Below are 24494 nucleotides of genomic sequence, written 5' to 3' on the forward strand. Positions count from 1 at the left end.
AATGTAATCATAGCACCTAATGCTTGCTTAGTGTACTGACAACTCTACACAGAAAGTCCTCTTACTATCATCCTCATTTTACACATATAGAAACAGAGGCAGAGAAATGGCAAGCTTGAGGTCAACAACTAGTATGTGGTGGAGCTGGTGCTAGAGCTAGCCTCTAACTGCATCACTGATCTCCGTGAAAGCAGCAACTTTGTCAAACATTCACTGCTACATCCAGAGTAGTGTGCTGGGAAATTGTGAGCAATTAGTTCTCCAAGAAAAAAATTCTGGTTTATAGCACTGGCTGACTTACATGTGTAAATTTTATGATGCCAAAGAGATTAGTTCTCTCTAGTGGACAGAAATGGGCTGGATCACACCACTGGCTCTAACTTAGCTTCTAGGAAGGTGCCCAACTCAGGTGCTACCCGGCACACAGAAGAAACTCAGTGTAAATTTTTACATGAATGACTGAATGAGTTTAGGACAAAAATGAAAGAAAACCAGTCTGGCACTGCATTAAAAACCTTCCTTTGAATATCCTGGGCCTCAGGAATACAGGGAGGGGATGCTCTTGGAAATCATGAGCAGAACCATGGGACTTTTTTCTCTTTTGGCCTATCTAGAATTTCCTTTAGGACATTCTACCAAGAAGAAAGATACCCAGGTTCTACTGCTTGGAATCATATAAGTCTGCCTAAGGCTTTCAACTTCATAGATTAAAATATAGACCTATGATGATATCAGATAGATAGATAGATAGATAGATAGATAGATAGATAGACAGATGAAAGAAATGATGATACTGTGACACTTTGCAGTTATTACAAGAATGGAATGGATCTCTATGTAGTGACATAGAAATATGAGCCTGATGAATTGTGAATGAGAAAACAATTTAATTGTAAACATTCTGTTTAAGATCACTATCGAAAAAAAAAGAAAAGAAAAGAAAAAAAAAAGACCACTATCGTTTTGGGGGAAGTTGGCACACAGAAATTATTTGTCATAATTTGTAGGCATGACCTATACTGATTGTGGGTTGACTGTGCATACACTTTGGGAATAGACAGAGATGGATATGAATTTGTACATACACAGAAAACTGTTTAAAGAATATAAGCCAAATAGGGATTTGGCAACTGCAGAGAAATGAGAGTCAATGCAAGGAATTTCACTTTCTATCTTAACAAATGGATATTGTGAACTGCCAGCCCCACTCCTGCACGCCACTTAGAATCACCATTGCAACTTTCATTATACAAATACTCATCCAGTGAGGTCAAGACTTGGTAGACTAGGACTTTGCTGAGTGCTTTCTGTGAGACACAGCGGAGCCCGGGGAGAGCCGGGTGGGGAGGAACAGGGACCTGAGGCCAAGTGCCCAACCAGACCCTGCACTGCCACCACCTGGTGGGGAAGCTTGTGCTGCTACTTACCTCCCTGTGGCTCCCTGCCTCATTTGGGAAACAAGAGACAATAGCAATGCTTAGGTCAGGTTGTCCCAGCATTCCTACTGACCAGCACCAGGATACTGTCTGCATGCGGAGTGCCATGGAAGTGAAGTGTGTGTGTCATCACTGTCATCACCAGCTTCATCACATCACCATCATCACCACCATCACTAGCATTATGTCATGGACACAATATACAGGGCACACACCAAGCATTAAGACCAAACATAAAATAACAGCAGTATGCTGGCACACCTGAATTCATATGTAATGTGAGCAATGGCACACATGATTGTATTCAGAGTTTGCAATCTTCATCTTTCTATGTGTGCTCTAGTCATACATTCATGAGGCTGTCTTCTTGCCTTTTGGACATCACATGTGCTTGTTGGAATTTATAAATTCAGCTTTTGGGAGTCATAATAATAAATTAGAATTAAGCCTGGCTAGGAGCATAAAATCCCTTAAATGTTCCATTAGTTTGTCATGAACTCAGAACTTCACATCAAGATTTTCTTCTGGATATTGTGAATACTTAGCTCGATGTCACAGATACAGTGATGACTTTTTTCTTTTTTTTTTCCTTTTTTTTTCCAAAATGGCACTTCATTTCTAATATTCTCTACTTGAGATTGAAAAAGTCTTTTAATAACAATTCTGAAATGTTCTGCACTCAAAACTGAGGTTTTAAATGAAATTTTTTTATAAAAAAATCGAATGTGAACACAAATGATATTCCATGAGATTACAAAAATAAAATAGAGTGTAAAAGTTAAAAAAAAATTTCCCAGCAGTGCAATGATCCCAACAATGAAGTGCCCAATAAAAGCAGCAAATCAGCTGAGCTGAGCTGGAAAACAAGATACCACTCTAGAGGGACATTCCCTGCAGACAAAGGAGGATGGCCCTTCCCAGAGAGGCCTCTCCAGGGCCCCCAGGGGCAGGACGGGCCTGTGCAACTTGGTAGGGTCACTCATGGGGCTAGACCTGCAGGACCACCAGGCCTGCTCTGGCCTCGGCCAACCTCTGGCCCAGCCTACCTCTCTGCCACCTGTTCACCTCCATCAGGAGATTCTAAGGCTCGTGCTCCTGTCCCCACAGCACCTTGCACCGCCTGCTGGCCCTCCATAAATGTGTGAGGAATGAATAACTAGTGGAAGACTGCAAAGTGATATGAATGAATCAATGACACAGGAAATGGGAACATGGTCCTGTGGTGGTCAATTCCAAAGTCACCTTCCTCTTCAAAGTACAAAGTCACATTATCCTCCTAAAATGGGGTGAGGCAGACTCCTCCCACAGCACTTCTGGAGTAGGATCTCCACTGTCTCCCCATATTGAATTCCTCAAAGGGGGTCCTCATTAGAGCTTCAGGCATGACCAGTCTTAAAAGACACCTGGAGAGTAAGAGCTTCACTTGGCCCATGGGGAATACAGAACCTCAAGCCAACTCCATGGGCCTGACACAACAGAGAAGCATCCAACCTGGTAGCTGTTTGTGGACGGCACTCGGCAGCCAAGGGCCTCAGCACTGACCTCATGGCACCCCCGGAGGTGCCAGCCCTATGACAGAGTTACCAGTCCCTAACACAAAACTAATACAATCCCACCTCCACTTGGGGCGGGGGTGGCGGTAGGGTCTGCTTGCACCTCCCCAATGCTCGCATCCCACCGCCCGCACTCCCCAGACTGGAGGGAATCCATGAAACCAAATGACTTCTGCTTCCCCTTTTCTCATCCTTTCCAATGTTCAGTATCTATTTTTCCCTCCAGTCAACATACATAACTCCCCGTGACAATAATGGGATGCGCATGTGTACCGAGGGGGGCATAGAATTTTTATCTCTGTAAAAATGGTACTAGCGTGGTACCAGCAAAGTTTTTGTTTTTTTCCCAAGGCTTTTACTTGGGGCAATATATTGTACAAGTGATTGTGGGGTTTTTTTCTTCTTTTTAATTTTAAATCGAGATTATGAACATATTTTATGCAGGTTAATATATCCTTTTGATGTAAAATTTAACTGAAACCAGTTCTAGCACATTAGCGACAACAAGAGAAATTCTCCGGCTAATTATAAACATCCTTCAAGAAACCTGAAATGCATGTCCTCTGGAAATAATTTTGCTGGGATTTGGGTTATTATTAAAATCCTCTCAGAATTCTATCACTGGTGCCTAATGTGCCTCCAAGCCCTGTTCTGCTACAGATCAGAGAGAAACTCTTTCTGGTCTTGGCAGGATATTCTCAATAGTGAAACAAGGCTGGGAAAAGGGGCTTCTTTCTTGAGACCAGGGAAACACCGGACAAAGCCCTTGAGGCATGTGGATCCTGGGCTGACCACTCAATGGAAGGCCCATTCCTAAGACAAGCTCCCTCTCAGCTATGATACAATGAGCCACATACTTTATGTCCATTCGGAGCACCCAGATCTTTCAGAGTTCAGGGGAGGAGGCAAGTGTACTGCAGACTTTCAGCTCGAGGGAATCCCAGGTGGGCAGAGCCACTCCCCACATGTCAGAACTCTCTACTGACAGAGGGCCTAGGAGATCACAGGGAGAAGCTGCCCAAGAAAGGTCCTCAGGAATGAAGGAAAGTCACTGTATGCTTTAGAAGCAGATTCTCATGTTTAATGTTCTCTTTGTTGATAAATAAGAAAACCACCATTCTCCCAAATGGCTGAACTCTTTATTAAAATGTAAAAACATCTTCTCCAGATATGAGGGGCTCTGTCTTGTCATCAATGACCCAGCCAGAGTGGGCTACTGAGTCTGATGAGTTATTCAGAGCCACACTCTCAAGCATTCATGTTCATCAGACTCATCTGGGATCTTGCTGAATTGCAAATTCTCACTCAGTAGATCTAGGGTGGGGCCTGGGCTTCTATTTTTCCAACAAGCTCCCAGGGGATGCCCAGGCTGTTAGTCCATGGACTACACTTTGAGCAGTGAGGACTTAGAGCTCTAGTCCCAGATCTCTGTCCTCAATTGTTCATTCATCCCACAAGCATTCTGCAAGTTCCAGCTCCTCTACTTGGGACACAGTGATGAAGAGGGCAAGTCCTTGATGATTTTAAAACTAATAAAAATTTAAAACTATTATGCATCAAGGACAATCAACAAAGGGCAAAGGCAATCTACAGAATTGGTGAAAATATCTGCAAATTATGTATCTAATAAGAAGTTAATATCCAGAATATATAAAGAGCTTCTACAACTCAACAACAACAAAACAAACAACCTGATTTTAAAAAATAGGAAAAAACTTGAATAGACATTTCTCCAAAGAAGCTATACAAATGGCCAACAAGAACATAAAAAGATGTTCAACATCCTTAATTGTTAGGGAAGTGCAAATTAAAACTACCATGAGATAGCATCTCACATCCATTAAGATGGCTACTATCAAAAAGACAGAAAATAGTGTTGGCAAGGATATAGAGAAATTGAGTCCTTGTGCACTAAAGGTGGGAATGTAAAATGGCACAGTTGTGATGGAAAACAGTATGGTAGTTCCTCAAAAAATTAAAAATAGAACTACCATATGGCTCAGAAAACCCACTTCTAGGTATATACCCAAAAACTGAAATCGAGAACTCAAAAACATATTTGCACATCCACATTCACAACAGTTATCATTCACAATAGCTAATGTGGAAGTCACTCAAACGTCTATGGACAGATGAATGGATAAGCAGAATGTGGTATATACATTCAAGGAAATACTACTCAGCCCTGAAAAAAAGAGAAATTCTGACCCCTATAGCAACATGGATGATCCTTGACAATGTTATGCTAAATGAAATAAGCCAGTCACAGAAAGATAACTACTACGTGATTCCACTTGCACGAGGTTCCTAGAGTAGTGAGATTTATAAAGACAGGAAGTAGAGGGGTGGGTTTCAGAGGCGAGGGAAGCAGGAGTGCTATTTATTGAGTACAGAGTTTTGCAAGATGAAAAGTTCTGGAGATGGTTTACAGAGCAATGTGAAGGTACTTAGCACTACTGAACTGTACACTTCAAAATGGTTAAGATGGTGAATTTTATGTGATGTGCACTTGAGCACAATTTAAAGAAATGGCCCCTACTGTGTCTACCATCTAAGGTGTCTATAACGTAGAGCCTTCATAGTCTAAGGAATGTGAAGTCACTCTGTAAGAAGGAACAGCCTGGTTCTAGCAGAGGAGAAAGTGAAATCGGGCAGCTACACAGGACTTCAGTGTGGTGTGGGAAGTGCTCAAATATAGGTAAGGTGCTGTGAATGCCCCAAGCAAAGTCAGATGGATGGGGAGGTGTTAGGCATATGACAATCTGTGGCAATGAGCAAGGGGACATGGACAAGCTGGGCCACGCCGAGGAGTCATAGTCTCCACTGCATGTGAGGGTGAGGCAGAAGACACCTAGATTCTGAATGGCATAGCCGGTCCCTGAGGCAGGGCTCTCCCACGTGGTGTAGGGGCCAGGAATCCGCACTGTGTGTACACTCTGGTGGAATGGGGTGGTGTGGAGCCTGCAGGGAAATGCTCCATAAAGAGTCAGAAGAATCCGTTTGGAACTGCCTTGACGACCCAAGCAAGGGAATGGAGGGGCTGCATGTGTGGCTGGTGCACCTGTGCCAGGGCTGACTGTGTCCGGCAATCTGACCATGGTGGAGACAGCCAACATCCCGGAGCGGTGGTGGTGCAACCACCTGGGGAGGAGGTGTGCAGCAAAGCCGTGAGCTGGGGTGGCAGCACAGCCCCATGTTCACCCCCAGGAAGGAGGACACTGATGCCGGGAGGGCTCAGAAATAACAGGGCTGTAAAGTGCTGTGAGGGGGTGGTGATGGGGAGCTCCCTGGCGTGCGGAGCATAGCTGATGCCCGCGGGACCCCCCTTGTGGCTCTGTGGGTAGTGGGTGGGCCAGGAGGGGAGCAGCAGCCCTGCGGGAGGATGGGTTGGGCAGCTGCAGCGGGACAGAGCCTGTGGGACCCGGGGCCAGCCCGCACTCACACAGCTCGCAGGAAGCCGGGCTTCACCCTGAAAGCAAAGGGGAGCTTGGGGAGTATATTAAATAGGGAAGGACAAGGTCTGAGCTGTGTCTGAGAACACTCTCTAGGCAGCAGTGTGAGGACGGATCTGAGCAGGACACACAGGAAACAAGAGACCTGCAGGGAAAGTTTAGATAATTAAGCCCATGACGTTCCAGATTTTTCGGTCTTCAGCTCACAAGAGATGATCTTCTTCTCCTTAGAGGAGAGAGGTGGCCTGAGCCTTCCAGTTACTGAATACTACATCTAGGTGCCTTCATTACAGAGCTTCTGGGGTGAGGCACAGAGCAGTCCTCAGTGAGGAGGGTGCTGACGCAGAGGTTAGAGTGTGTGAAAACCCACTGAACCCAAAGGTCCGCATTCTCTTCTTTTTCTGATGCCCCTCCTCTCAAATTCATTATTTCCTCTTGCTCTTTGTTAAGCACTGAGCTCTTGCCTCCACATCACAGAAATGCTGCTTCCTCTTCCTCCACTTGGCCTCCAAATCAATAACTGATCTGGGGCAGTAAAAAGCAATCAAAAGCATTTCTGCCTTTCTCTGTTTCTTCAGAAACTAGGAAGCCATGACAGCTTTTCCTGGAAGTATCTGCGTTCCCTGAGTGTGTACTGGGGACTCTGCTGCAGGGGGAGTGAGTGGGGGTGACCAGAAGGCTTCAGGGGGGTCTTGAGCCAGTGCCAATCCCTCACCCCCAACTGAAAGGGAAACCACATATTTTGAGTGTTGTGAAAGTACTCCCTTGCCCCCAAAAGGAGGAAGAACCACTGATGTAGGAACAATAACCCATTGTCAGTGTTTAAGGTTATTGGAAAAACAGATCACATCGTCCATCAGAGAGACCCTGTGTGATCATGCTCGGCCTCACTCTCTAATGAGGTAACTTTGAAAGCAGGCTGTTGTGTTTGTTTTTGTTAAAAAAAAGAGGGGAGCTCTATTTTGGTATCTTGATTATAAAAGGTCTAAAATGCCTTTCTCAGGGTGCCTGGGTGGCTCAGTTGGTTAAGCATCTGCCTCTGGAACAGGTCATGATCTCAGGATCCTGGAATCTAATCCCACATCAGGCTCCCTGCTCAGCAGGGAGTCTGCTTCTCCCTCTCCTTCTGCCTTTCCTCCCTGCTTGTGTTCCCTCTCTCTCTCTCTCTCTTTCTCTCAAATAAATTAATTAATTAATTAAAAAAAATAAGAAATAAAATGCCTTTCTCATCTCTTTTTTCCTTCTTCAATCCTATCTTTTAAACTTTCCAAACACTATTAGTCTCTGGCGTACATACTTCCTGCAAAATGCCATGTTGTCTTGGAAACCCACAAAAATATTCCCACTTTCATGCTTTAAGGGTGAAAATACAAGGAAATGCATGTGTCATTTTTGCCTGCCAGAGTCCAGAAGGCCCACCAGGAGTTCACACGTGCACTTGAGATGAGTGAGATGGAGCCTGCAAGCAGAGGAGCTGGCACATGTAGGTACTCAATAAATAAATATTTTCCCTCTTGGCAATGAGTCACTGGAGGTGGCAGGCAATTTGGCTTCTTGGGGTGAGAATGTGCTAACGTCACTCTGGAAAGAAGGCTGGGGGTCTCTGGGGCCCATGGCCACTCCAGGAAGTACCTTCTTATGCAAATGGGCGCAAAATAGAATAGCAACAGAGATAAACCACTCAACTGGTACCAGGCACCAAAGTAAAGATGTCTCCAAGCTTTTTCTAAAATACCCACTAAGGCCTAAGTGAGTCAACAAGTAATTATTGACTTTAGTTCCAGCTACCATCAAGACCTATTGATCTGAGAGCTAAATATCGACCCAAACGAGACTGAGGTCAATGCTGCTCTTCTTGGAAAATAAATCTTAATATTAACACAAACCTACACATACTAGGCCCAGTATTTTTGACTTTAAGTCACCGGCCAGAGAGTCCCATTCAAAGTCAGCTCTTTCCTTGATTGTCTATTGTTATGGGTATAAACTGGTTTCCAAATGGTCTCGTTTGGGTATAGAAAATTTTAAGTCTTTTCATCTCATAGATGATCAACAGATGCTTTGGTACTTAAGAAGTACTTAAGAAGTATCTTGGAGATACTTCATAAAACAAAGACCCCTTCTGAAATGCCTCTAACTGCCCCAACCTACTTCCTGTGAAGATAAGAATGTCCTATGTTGAATTGCCATCGAGAGGAGCACACTAGCTTGAATGAACACACAAACCAAACTCTGCAACTAAAACTTGTGATTAAGACCAGTATTATTTTTGAAAATGCTGCTGACTCTGATCCCTTTACAGGTGGCCCCAAAGTGCTTAATGAAGCCTTCTGTACCCAAAAAGCATACAACTGATTTTTGTTTAATGGATAAATGAGAGGTACCCACCCCCCAGCCATGGATTAGAGAGTCATCCATTTATGACTGATGACACTGCAAAGGGGCAGTCCACTGGGTCAGCAGCATGATCTTCATGGGAAGTGGATTGCTACACCTGTGAGTTGGAGGAACTCACTTTTCTTAAACAGAGTATATGTCCTCACATTCAAAACTGGAGATTGGATGGGGGAGCTCATTGTGAGAATTAACTATAACAACATGCAAAAAGCATGTTTTTTGGTGCTCTCTGGGATATATCCATGGAGTGTCAGTACATAGCTGTTCCTGTTATTAACTGGAGTAAGATTTTGGATTAGAAGCAACAACTCCTGACCAACTCAGGGAGAAAGTAAGGTGGGAAAAATTATAAGAAAAATCCTTTCTCGAGGTAGTTCATAAATATCAGAACAAGGAGAAAAGATCTGAAAAAGGTACACATACACTCACAAAGATGCACAGTGATATGCACAGTTGAGGAAGTGAGGAAAGTTGGTTTAGCCTTTGTGTCCTGCTGAGTTTCCAAAGCCCACCAACAGACTAGAGATCTATTAAAATCAGCAAAGACTGTACAGCTGCATTTGAGGACAAGACAGGGGTAGTCAATAGACCAGACTGGTGAGGAATTTCTGATGATATGAACCAGATAGGATCACACTGAATGGAAAGCCCACTGGAACCCACAATTCACTGCAGGCAGAAGAAGGCTCTCTTTGGAAAAGAGGTGAATCAGCCTCCCCAGAAGAATAGCAGGAGACATGGGTACAAAACGGCATGGGCAGGGGCGAGGCTGAGCCAGGACAGTATGTCTGAACCATGGCCAGAGAGACACCAGACCAAGACTCCACTCTGAGGCAAGAATCCAAATGAGCTGGTTAAAACCTTATGTTTTAGATTCAGAAGGGTCAGATTCAAGTATGCATGACCTTGGGTTCCATCTTGCACCTCCCTGACTTTGCAGCTCAATATGCTCAACTGTAAAAGTAGAATGAGAGAACCTACTCCACAGGGCTGGTGTTCAGGTTCATTAACAAATCTCCATAATGCTGGATAATGCTTTGTGTATGGAGGACATTGCAGCGACCAGAGCAGACAGCCTCCCTGCCTTGATGGGCCATGCATTTTGGTAGAAAGGAGAGGCAATCAACAGATAAATATAAAGTACATCAGGGTGTCTGTCATAAGGAGTGCCATCAGAGGGTGAGAAGTATTTATATAGGATTTCAGGAAGGTTTCTCCATCAAGATGACATGTAAATAGAGACCGTAGGGGATGAGTGACAAGCCACAAGCATAACCTGAAAAGAATGTTCCAGAGTGAACAACTGGTGCAAAGGCCCTTCTAGAACATGCTTGGTATGTTTAAGGACTAGCAATGAGGCCAGTGTGGCCAGAGGGGAACAAAGAAGGGAGACAGCAGGAAAAATAATGTCAAAGAGGTAACAGGGGCTAGATCACATATGGCTGAGCTTTCATGACAGCTACTAGTCAAATGTGGTTTTTAAGCACTTAAAATGTGGCTCTGAAATGAGATGTGCAATAGGCATAAAATACACACTGAATTTTGAAGGTTTTGGAGAACAGAAAGCATGTAAAATATTTCATTAATAATTTTTGCATAGATTATGTGTTCAAGTGATAATCTTTCTGCTATCCTGGGTTAAATAAACCATATTAGTAAAATTGGTTTCACCTATTTCTTTTACTTCTTGAATGTGACTGCTAAAAAATTTAAATGACATATGTGGCTTGCATGATATAGGGTGTTATGGGCCACAGTAACGAATATGGCATTTACATTGAGCAACACGGGAAGTAAATAGAAATGCACATAAAGTGCTCAGCATATTTCCCAGAACAGAGTGAAAAAAGTTTATAAAACTAGAATTCTATCCCCAGACAAACTACTCAAATGTAAAGGCAAATAAAGATATTTGGGGGGAAGGGCAGCCCCTGTGGCGCAGCGGTTTAGTGCCGCCTGCAGCCTGGGGTGTGATCTTGGAGGCCCGGGATCGAGTCCCATGTCGGGCTCCCTGAATGGAGCCTGCTTCTCCCTCTGCCTATGTCTCTGCCTGTCTCTCTCTCTCTCTCTCTCTCTCTCTGTGTGTGTGTGTCTCTATGAATAAATAAATAAAAATCTTAAAAAAAAAAAGATATTTGGGGGGAAGACTTTGGATTCAAGAAAGAATAATAATAAAACTAGTAAATGTTTAGTTCAAATAACTGTTTAGAATGTAGGGATGAAGTTTAATGAAATCAGCAAGTAATAACTATTGAAATATGAAACAAAGTAAAATAAAAAAGAATCTGAGGTAAAACTGGATACATTCCCAAATTCCCAATGGATCAAAGAAAAACCGGCAAAAAACAAAAACAAAAACAAAAAAAAAAAACACCTAACAAACAGGTACAGAAAGGGAAAAATAGTTAACTCTGTATGGAGGAAGCCTGGCAAACACCACCCTAACCAAGCTATTGCAATTAATGTCACCATCAATAAGACATATTGCCATCATGCATCCCTGAAAAAATGCAATGAGAAGGAAATATCACCTCTGTGTTCTTCTCCAAAATCCAGAACCTTATCTCTACTCATCAGAAAACCTCAGAGAAAGACTAGGGAATGTCACAGACTGGAGGAGACTAAGGGCACATTGACAATTAAGTGCAATATGATAGCTTGGACTGGATCCTGGAACAGGAAAAGAACATGGGTGGAAAAACTGCTGAAATCTGGTCAAAGTCTGGAGTGTGGTTAATGGCAATGTGCTTATGGTAATCCTACTTTTGACAAAGACACCATGGCTATGTGAGGTGCTAACCCTAGGAGAAGCTGGGCAAAGGGCAGACAGGAACTCTCCGTATCTTTACAACTCTTTTGTAAATCTAAAGTTCTTTCAAAATAAATAGCTATGATATATTTTCTGTAAGGTTCTTCAGCAGTCTCTTCAGAGTAGTTAACAGGTAAATTTATATAAGCAGGTCCATATTCTATTATACCTTCCAGAGTGTGGCTTTTTCTTCCTTGTTTTTGAAAAATAGTAATTTTTTTAAAGATTTTATTTATTTATTCATGAGAGACACACAGAGAGAGAGGCAGAGACACAGGCAGAGGGAGAAGCAGGCTCTGTGCAGGGAGCCCTATGTGGGACTTGATCCCAGGACTCCAAGATCACGCCCTGGACCAAAGGCAGGCGCTAAACTGCTGAGCCTCCCAGGGATCTCTGAAAAATAGTATTTTTAATGGAACATTGTTCTACTTGAATTTTTAAAAGCCACTCTAGGAACCAGATGTGGAGAAAAGATGGCTTAAAAGCTGACCCAACAAGACAGAATGTCTCTCCTTGGGGACTAAGCACAAAGAACTTTCAGCATGTTTTGAGTCAATGAAGGTACTACTTGGACCTCAAGTGTGTTTAAGGCTTGAAGGAACACCAACAACACAAAATATGATTACTCACCAGGGTAACTTTTCTTTGTGGTTTCAGCAGCTTCGGTTTATGGAATGTGGCAGCCACAGGAGCTGTGGAAGGATGTCAAGGGTTTAGCTTGCAATTCTTCCCAGGGCTCTTAATGCCCACATATCATGAGTATCATAGACACTCTGTGGAGACACACAGATCCCTTCCTGCCCCCATGGAAGAAGTCCGGTTTCTGATCTAGTTATCACTGGGTGCCCCCTGATGGAGAGCAATCCTCCCCTAGTCCTTTTTTTTTGTTTTTTTTGTTTTTTTTTTTTGTATATTTTTTATTGGAGTTCGACTTGCCAACATATAGCATAACACCCAGTGCTCATCCCCTCAAGTTCCCCCTCAGTGCCCGTCATCCAGTCACCCCAATCCCCCGCCCACCTCCCTTTCCACCATCCCTTGTTTGTTTCCCAGAGTTAGGAGTCTCTCATGTTCCGTCACCCTCACGGATATTTCCCACTCATTTTCTCTCCTTTCCTCTTTATTCCCTTTCACTATTTTTTATATTCCCCAAATGAATGAGACCATGTAATGTTTGTCCTTCTCTGATTGACTTACTTCACTCAGCATAATACCCTCCAGGTTTCTCTTCAAATAGTATAAATCTTTTATCTTTTGCTCCCCTAGTCTTTGTACATGTCATCCTCTCCCATCAGCGAGGTCAATGAAACAACTCTGTGTAAAACAAACACTGTCAACTACAAAGAGGTCAGAGAACCAGGTGAGAACCAGGTGAGAACCAGGTACGTTTGGTAAAGCCTGAAGCTGCGAACTTCCCTGGGACTTCATCCTAACTACACATTAACAGTTGAAGCAGTGACCTTGCCCCTCACAGCAGCCCTGAGAGGTCAGCAGAGGAGAAAACTGAGGCTTTTCTCTCAAGTATCATGTAACAAGTATTTCAATATTTTGGACCTTAAAAACTTGACCTTGAAAGTCGGGAAGACCTCACCTCCATGCCAGGTTCTACCACTTAGCTCTCTGAGGCTCACTTTCACCTTTTGTAAGGTAGGGTACTATCTACTTCTGATTGAATGAGACGTTGTGGCAGGATTCTCTGCCCCCTTCTTTCCCTAGATCTACACATGTCATGCTTCCCAGAATGCCTAGGCCTTCCAACTCCTCTTTCTACCCAACGTGTATTCAGCCTGAGCACCAATGTCTTTCAGCAAAGGAACCCAAAGACTCTTAGGGGACAGTCCTAGGACTTCCAACTACATTTGAAATTCTTTGAGGTATGAACATCTCCAAAACTGGCCACAGTTATTTTAGAAACTATCTGTAAATGATCTTTTTTTTTTTTTAATTTTTATTTATTTATGATAGTCACAGAGAGAGAGAGAGAGGCAGAGACACAGGCAGAGGGAGAAGCAGGCTCCATGCACCGGGAGCCTGATGTGGGATTCGATCCCGGGTCTCCAGGATCGCGCCCTGGGCCAAAGGCAGGCGCCAAACCGCTGCACCACCCAGGGATCCCCTGTAAATGATCTTATTCTAAGACATGAGCAGTTCTCTTCTAGACAAACACTCTTTTTCTCACCTATGTTACTCTACATTATAACTGGAATCAAAGACTAACCCTCATTGTATCCCCAGTACAAATCCAAAATAAACTCTATACCTGGTTTACATCTTTGGAAATATCAGAGAGGCTTCGTTCCCTTGAATGAACCAAGATTATGTTGATACTCGTTTGTCCCACCCCACCATGTGTGACCATGGTAATAGTTCAAAATGAAATACACTGTGGAATCAATCTGTGCATGTTGAACCCCCATCTGTCCACAAAGCCAGGCTGGGCCAATGCATCACCCTTCGCCCTGCCCCAGTGATGGTGCTCAATTATGATCAAAATCTAAGTGGGGTTCTCCAGGCCATATAATCATGGATGTCATGTCCTCCATCTGTCGTCTACTCCTCCTGTCCCAATCCCATTTCAAACCTCAGACCCATTCTAGATCAGCCATGCTGGTTCCCACGTGGGTAACAGTAGGCTAGCTTCCTACCTTTGGCAGGGACTGCAGGAGGGACATCAGCCTTCTCCTTCTGCCTCTTGCCCTTCTTGGGTTCCAATGGGGCCAAGCTGGTCACACTGGTAACAGTCTCCCCTGAGCTATAGAAGAAAAGACTCCTGGTGAAGGCAAAAACAGGTTTGTTCCAGGGAAAGGGAAAAGAAGCAATAATTTCTGTGTGCTTCCTGACTACTTATGTAAGGTAAAGTCATCTTAGGGCTGGACTGGGATCACTCTGTGATTATCTCCAGGGATGTCTGGAACTCTCATACTGACCTGTGGCTAAGATAAGGATGATGAGATGAGCTAGAGATTTATAATGTGCTGTTTAAAGTTCAAAGATCCCCGGAGAGATCCAGGGCCAGCTTGTCTACAGTTATAGATACAGAGATTGATGGTTTATGCTGGTTGCATCAGTTACACAGTTTGGCTTGGCCACATCACCAGTAGGATTTACAATACTAATAGAAACTTCTGCTTGGACTACCCTAAAACCAAGATGCTTTGCATGTATTTTTGTGGTTCACAGTCCACAAACAGAGCACCTCTTATGCAAGGGAGAAAGGACCCTGGGAGCTACATCCAGAAGTCTCCAGGGTCCCCATGCTTGTTCATACTTTCTTCTCCCACTATACCTTTACCTATAGTAGAGGGTAAGTGGCTTCATCGTGAGGAGGGCTGTAGTATCAGGTTCTTCCTGTTACCCAGAATGATGGTGCTAATAAGCCTTATATTGCAGGTAAGAAAACCAAGACATAAAGAAGCTAAGTGGCAAAAGTTACAAACACAGACCAGCTTGATGTGAAACCTTGATGCTACATGTGGGATGGAGCCCACGCACTTCCTTAAATGGTATCACTCTTATCTCAAGTGCATCATATTAGCTCCAGCAACCCATAGGGAGGTCCCTTTTGAATCTCTTGTCCTCAGGCACATGTTCCAGCCAGGAGGGATGCAGTTACAAGAGACTATCTCCCTAATACATTTCCATAATTTCCAGAAATCCCTATGACTATGACCAACTGCCTAATAATCAAAATGAAAGAAGACAGTAAACAGTCATCACACAAGGGGAAAGGCTCTTATCTATGAAAACACGCTAAAGCTCCTTCACAAAAGGAAGCCAAATTAAAACACACTGCACTTCCTTTCTCCACCTATCAGAATGATAATAATCACTTTGGAAGCAAAGCACTCTTTTGCCAAGGATGCAGGGAATCAGGTACTCCGAAATACGGCTGGTACGAGTATAAACCCTTCCCGAAGGAGAATAACTTGGCAATCAGAATAACTTGGCACTCAGAATAACTTGGCAATCAGAATTATAGAGGCTCATACTCTGACCCAGCAATTTCACTTCCGGGAATTCATTCCGTGGATATCTTTGCACGTGTATGAAATGTACATATCAGATTTGTCCTTATGGTGCTATTGTTGATAGCAACCGATCAGAAAGAACCCAACTGTCCATCAGCAGGGGACTGATTAAGGAAATGATGGTGAGTCCACAAATACACATGTGGGGTTCTCTGCAGCCGCAAAGAGGAATGGGAAGCTATTTATGTGCTGATGAGGAAAGATACATCACTAAGTGGAAAAGCTAGGTGTGAGACAATGTGTTAAATGTGCCCCTTTTAGTATAAAAAACAGGGAAAAATAAAAATACATATTAGCATTTGCATACACATGCTTAAAGAAACTGGAAGTAGTCACAAGAATTCTAAAATAGTGGGGGGCCTGGGTGGCTCAGTCAGTTAAGTGTCCAACTCTTGGTTTTAGTTCAGGGCATGATCTCGGGCTCATGAGATCCACCCTGGTATCGGGCTCTGTGCTCAGCGCAGAGTCTGCTTGGGATTTTCTGCTTCTCCCTCTCCCTCTGCCCCTCCTTCCACTTGCCCATTCTCTCTCTCTGTCTCAAATAATGAATGAATGAATGAGGGTGCTGAGAAACTAAGCAGATAGGAGATCCAGCAGGAAGAATTATCACTATATATATTTTTTAGTCACTTATTTAACTTTTAAATTTTAATTATTAAGCCACATGATTATACAATCATTAAAAAACATAATCATTGCAAAAGAGTTAAACACAAATAAGTATCTGTATACATTTAATACGAGAAGGTAGGCTATTCTAATAGTCCTAGGATTTTAAAAACGAAGAAAGACTGACTCGCATGTTGTGGGAAAAATTCCAAGAATACGGATCACACTGAGATTCCCCAAAGATGATTTATTTTTACTGGGAACTGAAACTCCAACTGGCCATAGGTTTAGAAGACAGGGTCAACTGTGTAAATTCACAAATAGCCCAAAGGAATGTGCATTTACAAAATGCTGACCATTAAGAAGAAACAAAGGATCAAAACCTCTCAGAATTGCCCAAATACACAAACCCCTGTACGGTTTCATCTCATAGCTTTAAACTCTTGAAGTGTTTAATTCTTTCTTTCCATTATAAATTGATGCATGGTCATGTTTTCAAATGGTAATGACAGGCATGGAGGAAAAAAAAGGAAAATAAATAAGTCTATCCTAACCAAAACACAACCTTCTTAAATATTTATTTTCCTCTTTCTTGTTTAATTTTTTTAATGGCCTTCATTTTTTTTTAAAGACAAGTTTTAGGTTCACAGCAAAATGGAGCAAAAGGTACAGAGATTTTTTTCATATGTCCGCTGCCCGCCCCCCCCCCCCGCACCACCACCACCACATGCACAGCCTCTGCCATCATCAACCCCCTGCCACGGTGGGATATTTGTTATAATTGATGAACTTACATCAACATGTCATTGGCACCCAAAGTCCGTAATCACCTTGGGTGAGTTCCATGCCTTTGGACCAGCATATAATGTATTCGCTGTTGTAGTGTCATACAGAATAACTGAACTGCCACGAAAACCCACCGTACTCCACCTATCCATTCCAGCTGCCCAGCAACCCCTGGCAACCACTGATCTATTTACTGTCTCCATAGTTTTGCCTTCTTCAGAATGTCATATAGTGCAATCATACACCATGTAGCCTTTTCAGAAAGGCCTCTTTCACTTAGTAATATGCATTTAAGTTTCCTGCATGTCTTTTCATAGCTTGATAGCTCATTTCTTTTTAGTTTTGAATATTTCCACCTGTCTGGATGTACCACAGCTTATCTATGCATTCCCCTACTACAGAATATGTTGGTTGCTTCCAAGAGTGGACCATTATGAAAAACACTGTCAATAAACATCCATGTCATGTTTTCGTGTGGACATAAGTTTCAACTCTTCCTTGATTTTTATATACTGCATTTTTTTTGTTATAATGTATTGTAATTTCCCACCTTTCTGTCTAATCTCTATTTTACATATTGTTACATCCTCATACTTTTCCGGTGAGAAGATATGCCAAGATTTTCTCAGCCATTTCCTGACATCTAAGTAATACTTTATATATGAGTAATATTGCCATAAATATATTTGTGCATCATGGTTTTCCACTCTTATTTTGTTTTAGGTTAGAGTCTTAGGGGTGGAATTACTAGTTCATGGAGTATGACCATTTTAAAGGGTACTGAATTCCCACTGTCAAAATGATCTCCAATAAGTTAGCACTACCTCATAGCCATCCAGTCAATGGACAAGGAAATTTCAGTTTCCAGCCTGTTTAACACCAGGTCTATCAACTTTAAAAAGTTACTCGCTTTATGAATAAAAATGTGATCTCCCTTCTACTTGCATTTCTCTGACTGCCAGTGAGAATGAGCAGTTCCAGCATTTGTCTAATCGTGTTTCCTTTTTTACGAGTGACATATGGACATCTGCTACCATGGATTAGGGTCCTGAGCTTTTCTTATACATTTTCATGCACCTTTTACATCAGTCTGTCATGTCTATTGCAAACATTTCCCCCAATTTCTCTTGAATTTTGGCTTCCTGTTAAATGCACAGTGATTTGTTTCTTTTGCTAAAATCGTTCTGTGTTTTCTTTTTGTCTGTTGTGCCAAGCTTAAATCACCCTCCCCAGCTGTACCCCACACCCCTGCAGAATCAAAGACTTCCCCTTCCTCTTCTCTTTTTTTGGATTTTGTTCTTTAACTCTTTAGCATAAATGAATGTTTTGGGACATCATTTATATAAATGCATGCTATCAGGACCAGAGCTTTCAGTAAGCTAAAAAAGATCTGCTTTGTCATCACTGTTTTCCTTCAAAACAGCAAAACTGCACTAAAACGAAATTTAGCTCTAATTCATACTTCAACAATGAGAATTCATATACAATGAGTCACCCCTATGACATGGCAGATAAATTTGCTCACAGAATATTAAGTCTCCCATTGAGCCAGCAAGACTGGTAGAAATTTTTGACAAAGAAAGTCCACTTTATGATTCACTTACAAGAAAGTTATTCTATATCTTAGATTCGAATGGAACTGTGTTTTGTCTCTGACACAAGGGAGTGAGCATTGCTGGAAGCAGTCAATCCAAAAAAAGATAGAAAACAGGCCAGAAACTCTGTCTAAATGAGAGAGCTGTGTGATTGGAAAGCAGTGCTATATGTGGAAAACAGGGCTCTTTCCAGCTCTAACTAGGGCCGCATGGTTGGCACACGTGCGAGGCCTGTGTTGTAACAGGTAGAAGGTTCTGGTCTGGCCACCATCATGGGTGCCTCCCTCTCACAAAAGCTGGGTACCTCCATTCTGTGGCACATGGTGGTCAGATCTATGAATGGACAATGGACAAAGGAAGAAGGCCTGCCCTAAAGCAGGTTCCACTCAGACCCAAGAGGTGACCCTGGGCAAATAACTCACTTCCCGGGCTTCATCCCCCAATCTGTAAAATGGGAGACATACACTTGCCATCTATCACACGGGGTTATTATGAGGGTCAGATGGGCTGGCGGAGCCCAACTTAGATGGGGCATGAAGTAGCTCAGGAACACTGACCAAAATCTCTGGTGTGTGGGGGTAGGGGGGGATGTTTCATGGTGTTACCCACGGAGAACAATGTTGCCACTTGGGTATCTCCTGGCACCATGTCTTGGCCCTGAGGAGAGGGCTACAAGTGACAACTTAAACTTTGATCAGAAAATCTTTCTGCCCAAGATGGTACAGCATGTCCTCCTATTGCTACAGATAGAGTGGTGCTCTAGAAGAACCAGCACAGCATACAGCAGGCAGGGAAAGAGAAGGAAGAGGCCGCACCCCAGAGCAATGCACACCAGATGAGGCAGGCAATCTGGATTTTGCTAGGTATTGAACATACTGTGAGCAAACTATATTTTGCCAAACTTTGGTATGAGCTATGTTTGTCTCTATCCTAGGCAAAACACTATAAAAAGTGTGTGATATCTATAATCTCTGACCCTCCCAGACAGGGAAATGAAGTCTCAAAGAGGTCCAGGCAGGAGACATGGGATCTGATCCAGGGCAGCCTGCCTCCTTGGCCCTGAAGAAAGGACTCTGGGTCCAGCCCAGACAACAGAGAATAAGAAAACTAGGACAAGAAGAGGATAAATCAAGCCAGATGCACAATGGCTGCTCTGGGCTTAAACTGGCACCCTAAAAAGAAGGTACTGAAAGGTCATATTAACATTCCACTGCATTTAAGTTTGTACTAAATCTGGGACTGTTACAGCTGCTGAAGCCCAGCCTGGATGGGAAGAAGAGGGGCCAACCTGACTGCTGGGAGCTTGGGAGGTGGGAGCTGTGGCACCAGCTGTGGCTGGTGTCTAAGACCAAGGGCCACCTGGGCCCAAGACTGGGCAGTGGAGGAGGGGGGCATGTTCTTGTGCCTGGAATGATCTGAAATAAGAGAGGTCAGCTATCAAAATGGAGGTGGGAGGGGGTAGGCTGGACATGTGGAAATTTGGTGCCTCTACTATATAGGTAAGAGTTTGGGGAGTAGAAAAAAAACAATAAAACAGCACAAACGGGGCTGATCCCCTCAAAGAACATAATTATAACTAAGACTCATACATGCAGCCACATATTGCTTTCATAACTAAATGTGAGATCAAAGCACCCTCCTATTGAACCACAGTCCTTGTGGCGTATGAGTCCTCACCTCAGTGACCGTCCTAATTCTCGCCTCTCTCTGGGATAATACCAGAGGTGCAGCTAACCACTCATGCCGAGGAGCTTCAGTACATCCAGCCCTTGTTCCCCAGATGCCAAGTGTTTCCTATGGTCCAGAACAATCTTTGTGCCTCAATATAGGAACTGTGAATCAAAATGCTTCCTTGAGGTCTGTTTAATCTTATTTCCCATTGAATGAACAGTTGTCTTCATCCCTGGGCAAACAGCTGTCTGTCACATCTGCAAAGGATTTTGTTGTGGTTTGAACTGGGATGGCCAGAGATGCCAAGTGTTGTTTGTCAATCAAACAAACCCAGCCCAGAAAGCCCTTCATGAATGGGGCTGAGGAAGACGTGCTGGTTCTGATCCTACCGACATCCCCCCAGCCCCGCTTCTTGGAGCCATCTCTTCCCAAACCCTTCTTACTCTGTACTGTCTTTGAAAATCATTGTGTTAGCTGCCTGTCTTATCTGCAGAAATGTCCATGTGCTTCCTTTCCTCTTTCCCACATATCTCAATTTTGACACTGATGATGCCTGATACGGGTCTCCAGAAGATCATGAGCTCCTTGCCAAACAGCTTTGTGCTCTCCTTCCCAAGATTTCACACAATGCACTGATCACCCCATAACCCTGTACTCTGCAATGTCAAGTCTGGAATCATGAAGGAGGAACACTGGTCTCAACAACCATGGCAGCAACTCACTGTCATTACCAGTTAAGGTCAATTATATCTCAATAAGCTGTAGGGAGAAGTGTGATTACAGCCTCTACCCATAGGCTGGCTGCCACTGAGAAAGGACAATGACTCATGCAAAAGGGCAAACTTCCTGATGTCTCGCTCTAGGCTTCAGAACATGTTCTGTGGACTTCCCCTGCCACTGGACTACTCAAGGTTGATGGATACCACATGCCAGGGGCTGCTTAAAAGTTGTAGAACTCCACTCTCAAAGAGGAGCCAAGGGTGCCACTCACTCACGTGACTCTTGAAATGACTTTTCTCATATATGAGTAATTCATGTCAAGAATATAGAACCGTGTCTGCTATGCAATAAGCATTTAATGGGTCTCACTATTATTTTACCAGTATTATTATCATCATTACTGTGGAATCTCCTCTCAGAGTCCTTGAACAGAGAGCCAGACATGACAGTTTTCCGCAACGTGAGCCAGAACCGGTGCACCTAGAAAAGACCGGCAGACGGTCACGGTTGCATTATTTTCTGCTGCTTCCATCGTATGATGTCTTTGCATGCACATTCCAAGCTGTGTCAGAATAAAGCTGCTCCTCTCTGAGGGAGTTGCCAAGGCATCTCTCTGTCCACAGCCTCCATGACCTTTTATTATACATGGTTTATACAAACCGAGAGGTTCTGCTGGGGCTTCTTTGTTAAAGCTCTTCCTTTGCAGTGCCTGCCAGCTTCGTGAAGTCTGAGCAGAGGCTTTGCAAGGCCACTGGTTTTGTTTGTGAATTTAAAATCTCAGAATACAGACTGGTAAGATGGGGAGGTGCTTCATTAATATTTAGCAGTTCCATGCAGTGTTCTCGTCTTGGATTGTAATAATGGCAGAGAGAAGTCACTGGGGTTACGTGTCCCACATCTATCGCCTGTATCCCTGGGTTGAGGGTTTGTGTTTGGGTGAGACTGACCCCAGCCATCCCCTGATCACCATGCTTGGTTCATGCTGGCCCCTTAACACTAAGGTGCAATAGTGTTTGCTGTCAGAAAGTGAGACAACTCCTTCATTAGGCTAGAAGGGAACGCACCTGCCACCATCTTTCTCTTCCTGAGGAAAGCCAGCCTGGCCTGAGGATATGCCAACCCTTGAAGGCTGAGAATGGAAGCTACCAACGTAATGACACTGTGTCTCCTAGACAGAACTTCCCAGGGGCCCATCCACCACAGCACCCCTAGTTAGATGAGCCAGCCAAGTCCCTTCCTGGGGAATTACATCTGTGCTAGCTTTCCTGTCACCTGGAATCAAGAGGTTCGTAAATAGTACAGAGGACTAACTATTTATCTAATAGTTGGCAGTTTTATTCCTGCTCTTAGTCTGGGGAGACTAATTTGTGCTTTGCAGGGTTTTATGAGGATTAGAAATAAATCCCATCAAGTGTTCAGAAGTGAAGGTGCAGGGGCACACGGTGAGTAATTACGAGGAATTAGCCCACAGCCACTGACAATCTCACTGAAACCTTACAACGACCCTGAGCGATAGGGACAAAGGCAAATTTGCACCCATTCTGTGGAGGGGAAAAATTTCCAGAGAAGCCAAATGGCCAAAGGCCACCAACCTGCTACGTGCCATGGCTCCAGCTAACACCAACCAGGTGGAATGCTTTTCATATCATACAACGAGTACCAACCAGGCTCTATCTCACAGGCCAGCCCTCCTCGTGCCTGCGTCTGCCTGGGGGCCCCAGCAGGACACTGAGCCTCAGAGCTGAGGTGGGAGAGCCGGAGAGGAGAAGAGGCACAGTAGGGATATCAGGGATGCAGGACAGGGGCCAAGAAAACACAGTGCCATGTCTGCTATCCCTGCACTCACCACCTGGCTTGCTTGGGTGACTGTGGCCAGAGGGGAAGGCACTCAGCGTGTATGTGGGCTAAAACCAACCAACCAAAAACAACAATGGTTGGAGCCTTTGCAAATTGATGCCTATGAGCAGAGCACATGGACCTTTCAAAGTCAGGAGGACGGAGGGCAGATGAATGGCTATCCTCTTCTCTCTTTTCCTTCCATTGCCCCAACTTTCTGTAGAGTCTCCTCCTTATTCACCTGCATGAATGCCAAAACTGAAGCAGTGACCAGCAAGTCTGAGTCTCCTAGCATGCCTGGGACATTAGCCCTGGAGCCGGGTGGCCTGGGCTGCCATCCCTCGCTATTCCACCTCTACCCAGCAAAGACCCAACCACCATCCACATTCTTTGTGTATCAGTTTTCATCTGTAGAATGGGACCATCACCACACCCACTCATGGGGTTGTGGTGAGGAATGAAGAAGATGGTGTGTGGCAATGCTTAGCCCTGTGCTCATCTGGCATCTGGCCCTGCCACCTCCTCCTGCCTCTTCTCCCGGGTGCTCTGCTCTGAATTTCCAGACTACCTCATTCTTGTGGACCAAGTGCCTCTAGACCCCCAGCCTCTTACCCGCTGAACCCCTTTCTCCCCACTTCTGTGCACTGCCCTCCCCCAACCCCCTTCTGGAACACTCTTACCCCTTCTTCTATACTTCGCCCAAATTTCATCTCCAGGAAGTTTCCCTACTATTCACCAACCCCAAAGACGGGGTTAGGAGCACCTCTTCTGGGTGCTGGTGTCAGCTTTGTGGGTACCACATGGGTCTACCACAGTTTTGCTTCTCTAGTTCTCCCATTTGACGTGGACCTCAAAGGCATGGGCTGTGTGTTATTTCATCCTTGCCCTAGGGCCTGACAAGAAGTCCTTTATAGAGGAATCACTCATAAATATTTCATAAGTATGATCGAATAATAACAGAACCACTTGCACAGAGCTCACCATTTGCCAGGACAGTTAGAAGCACTTTATACAGACTAATTCAGTCAATCCTCCCAATACCACTATGTGCTAGGGCTATCTTTGCCCCAATTTCATCAGAGAGGTAGAAAACCTAGTCAAAGGTACATAGCAATCAGCGCCAGAGTCCAGATTTGAAACAGCAGCCTGGCCCCAGAATCTTTAAACATCACAGATTACCTTCCACAGAAGAAACAAATTCTGTAATACTACCACTCTGCAATATTATGAAAGTGAAGCAAGTAGTTACATATCTGACTTTAGAGTTGATATGTTTACATTCTCTTTGAAATCATTTCTGCCTTCATGCTAAGATCCTGAATAAATCAATTATTAATTAAATCTCATAAATTATTAATTAATTCTTTGACTGCAGGGGTATGTTTTTAAAAAAAAATCTCTGATGGTTCAGAAAAAAATTAAAAAATGCTTTAAACTAAGCTCACAAACCACAGTAATCCTGTGCCTGTAATTTATCCAACATATAGTCTGTGCTCCTGTTTATCCATGAAGAAGCATACACACCAGAAAACATGAAGAAAGCTCAGATTCCTTCTGTCATAACTGCTGTTGGCATGGGGAATACGTTGTCCACTTCAATGT

At 43.8% G+C, this 24494-nt stretch overlaps 1 protein-coding gene across 12 annotated transcripts in view; it reads right to left on the reverse strand.

The window, feature by feature from the left end:
- Positions 1-24494, reverse strand: part of VSTM4 (V-set and transmembrane domain containing 4) — a 109945-nt gene that overhangs the window by 26330 nt on the left and 59121 nt on the right. For 5 of the 12 annotated variants that reach the window (XM_035707774.2, XM_025466328.3, XM_049103146.1 and 2 more), the window contains exons 6-7: positions 14293-14417; positions 12278-12339 (exon numbers count right to left, since the gene is read on the reverse strand). In XM_035707774.2, coding sequence (XP_035563667.1) covers positions 12278-12339; positions 14293-14417 — 187 coding nt within the window. Of the gene's footprint in view, positions 1-6412; positions 6587-12277; positions 12340-14292; positions 14418-21436; positions 21537-24494 lie in introns of those variants that run through there. The other 7 variants (XM_049103147.1, XM_025466329.3, XM_035707772.2 and 4 more) reach the window with 4 other exon arrangements.

The sequence above is a fragment of the Canis lupus genome, chromosome 28 (genome assembly GCF_003254725.2).
Source record: "Canis lupus dingo isolate Sandy chromosome 28, ASM325472v2, whole genome shotgun sequence".
Taxonomy (NCBI): Eukaryota; Metazoa; Chordata; class Mammalia; order Carnivora; family Canidae; genus Canis; species Canis lupus.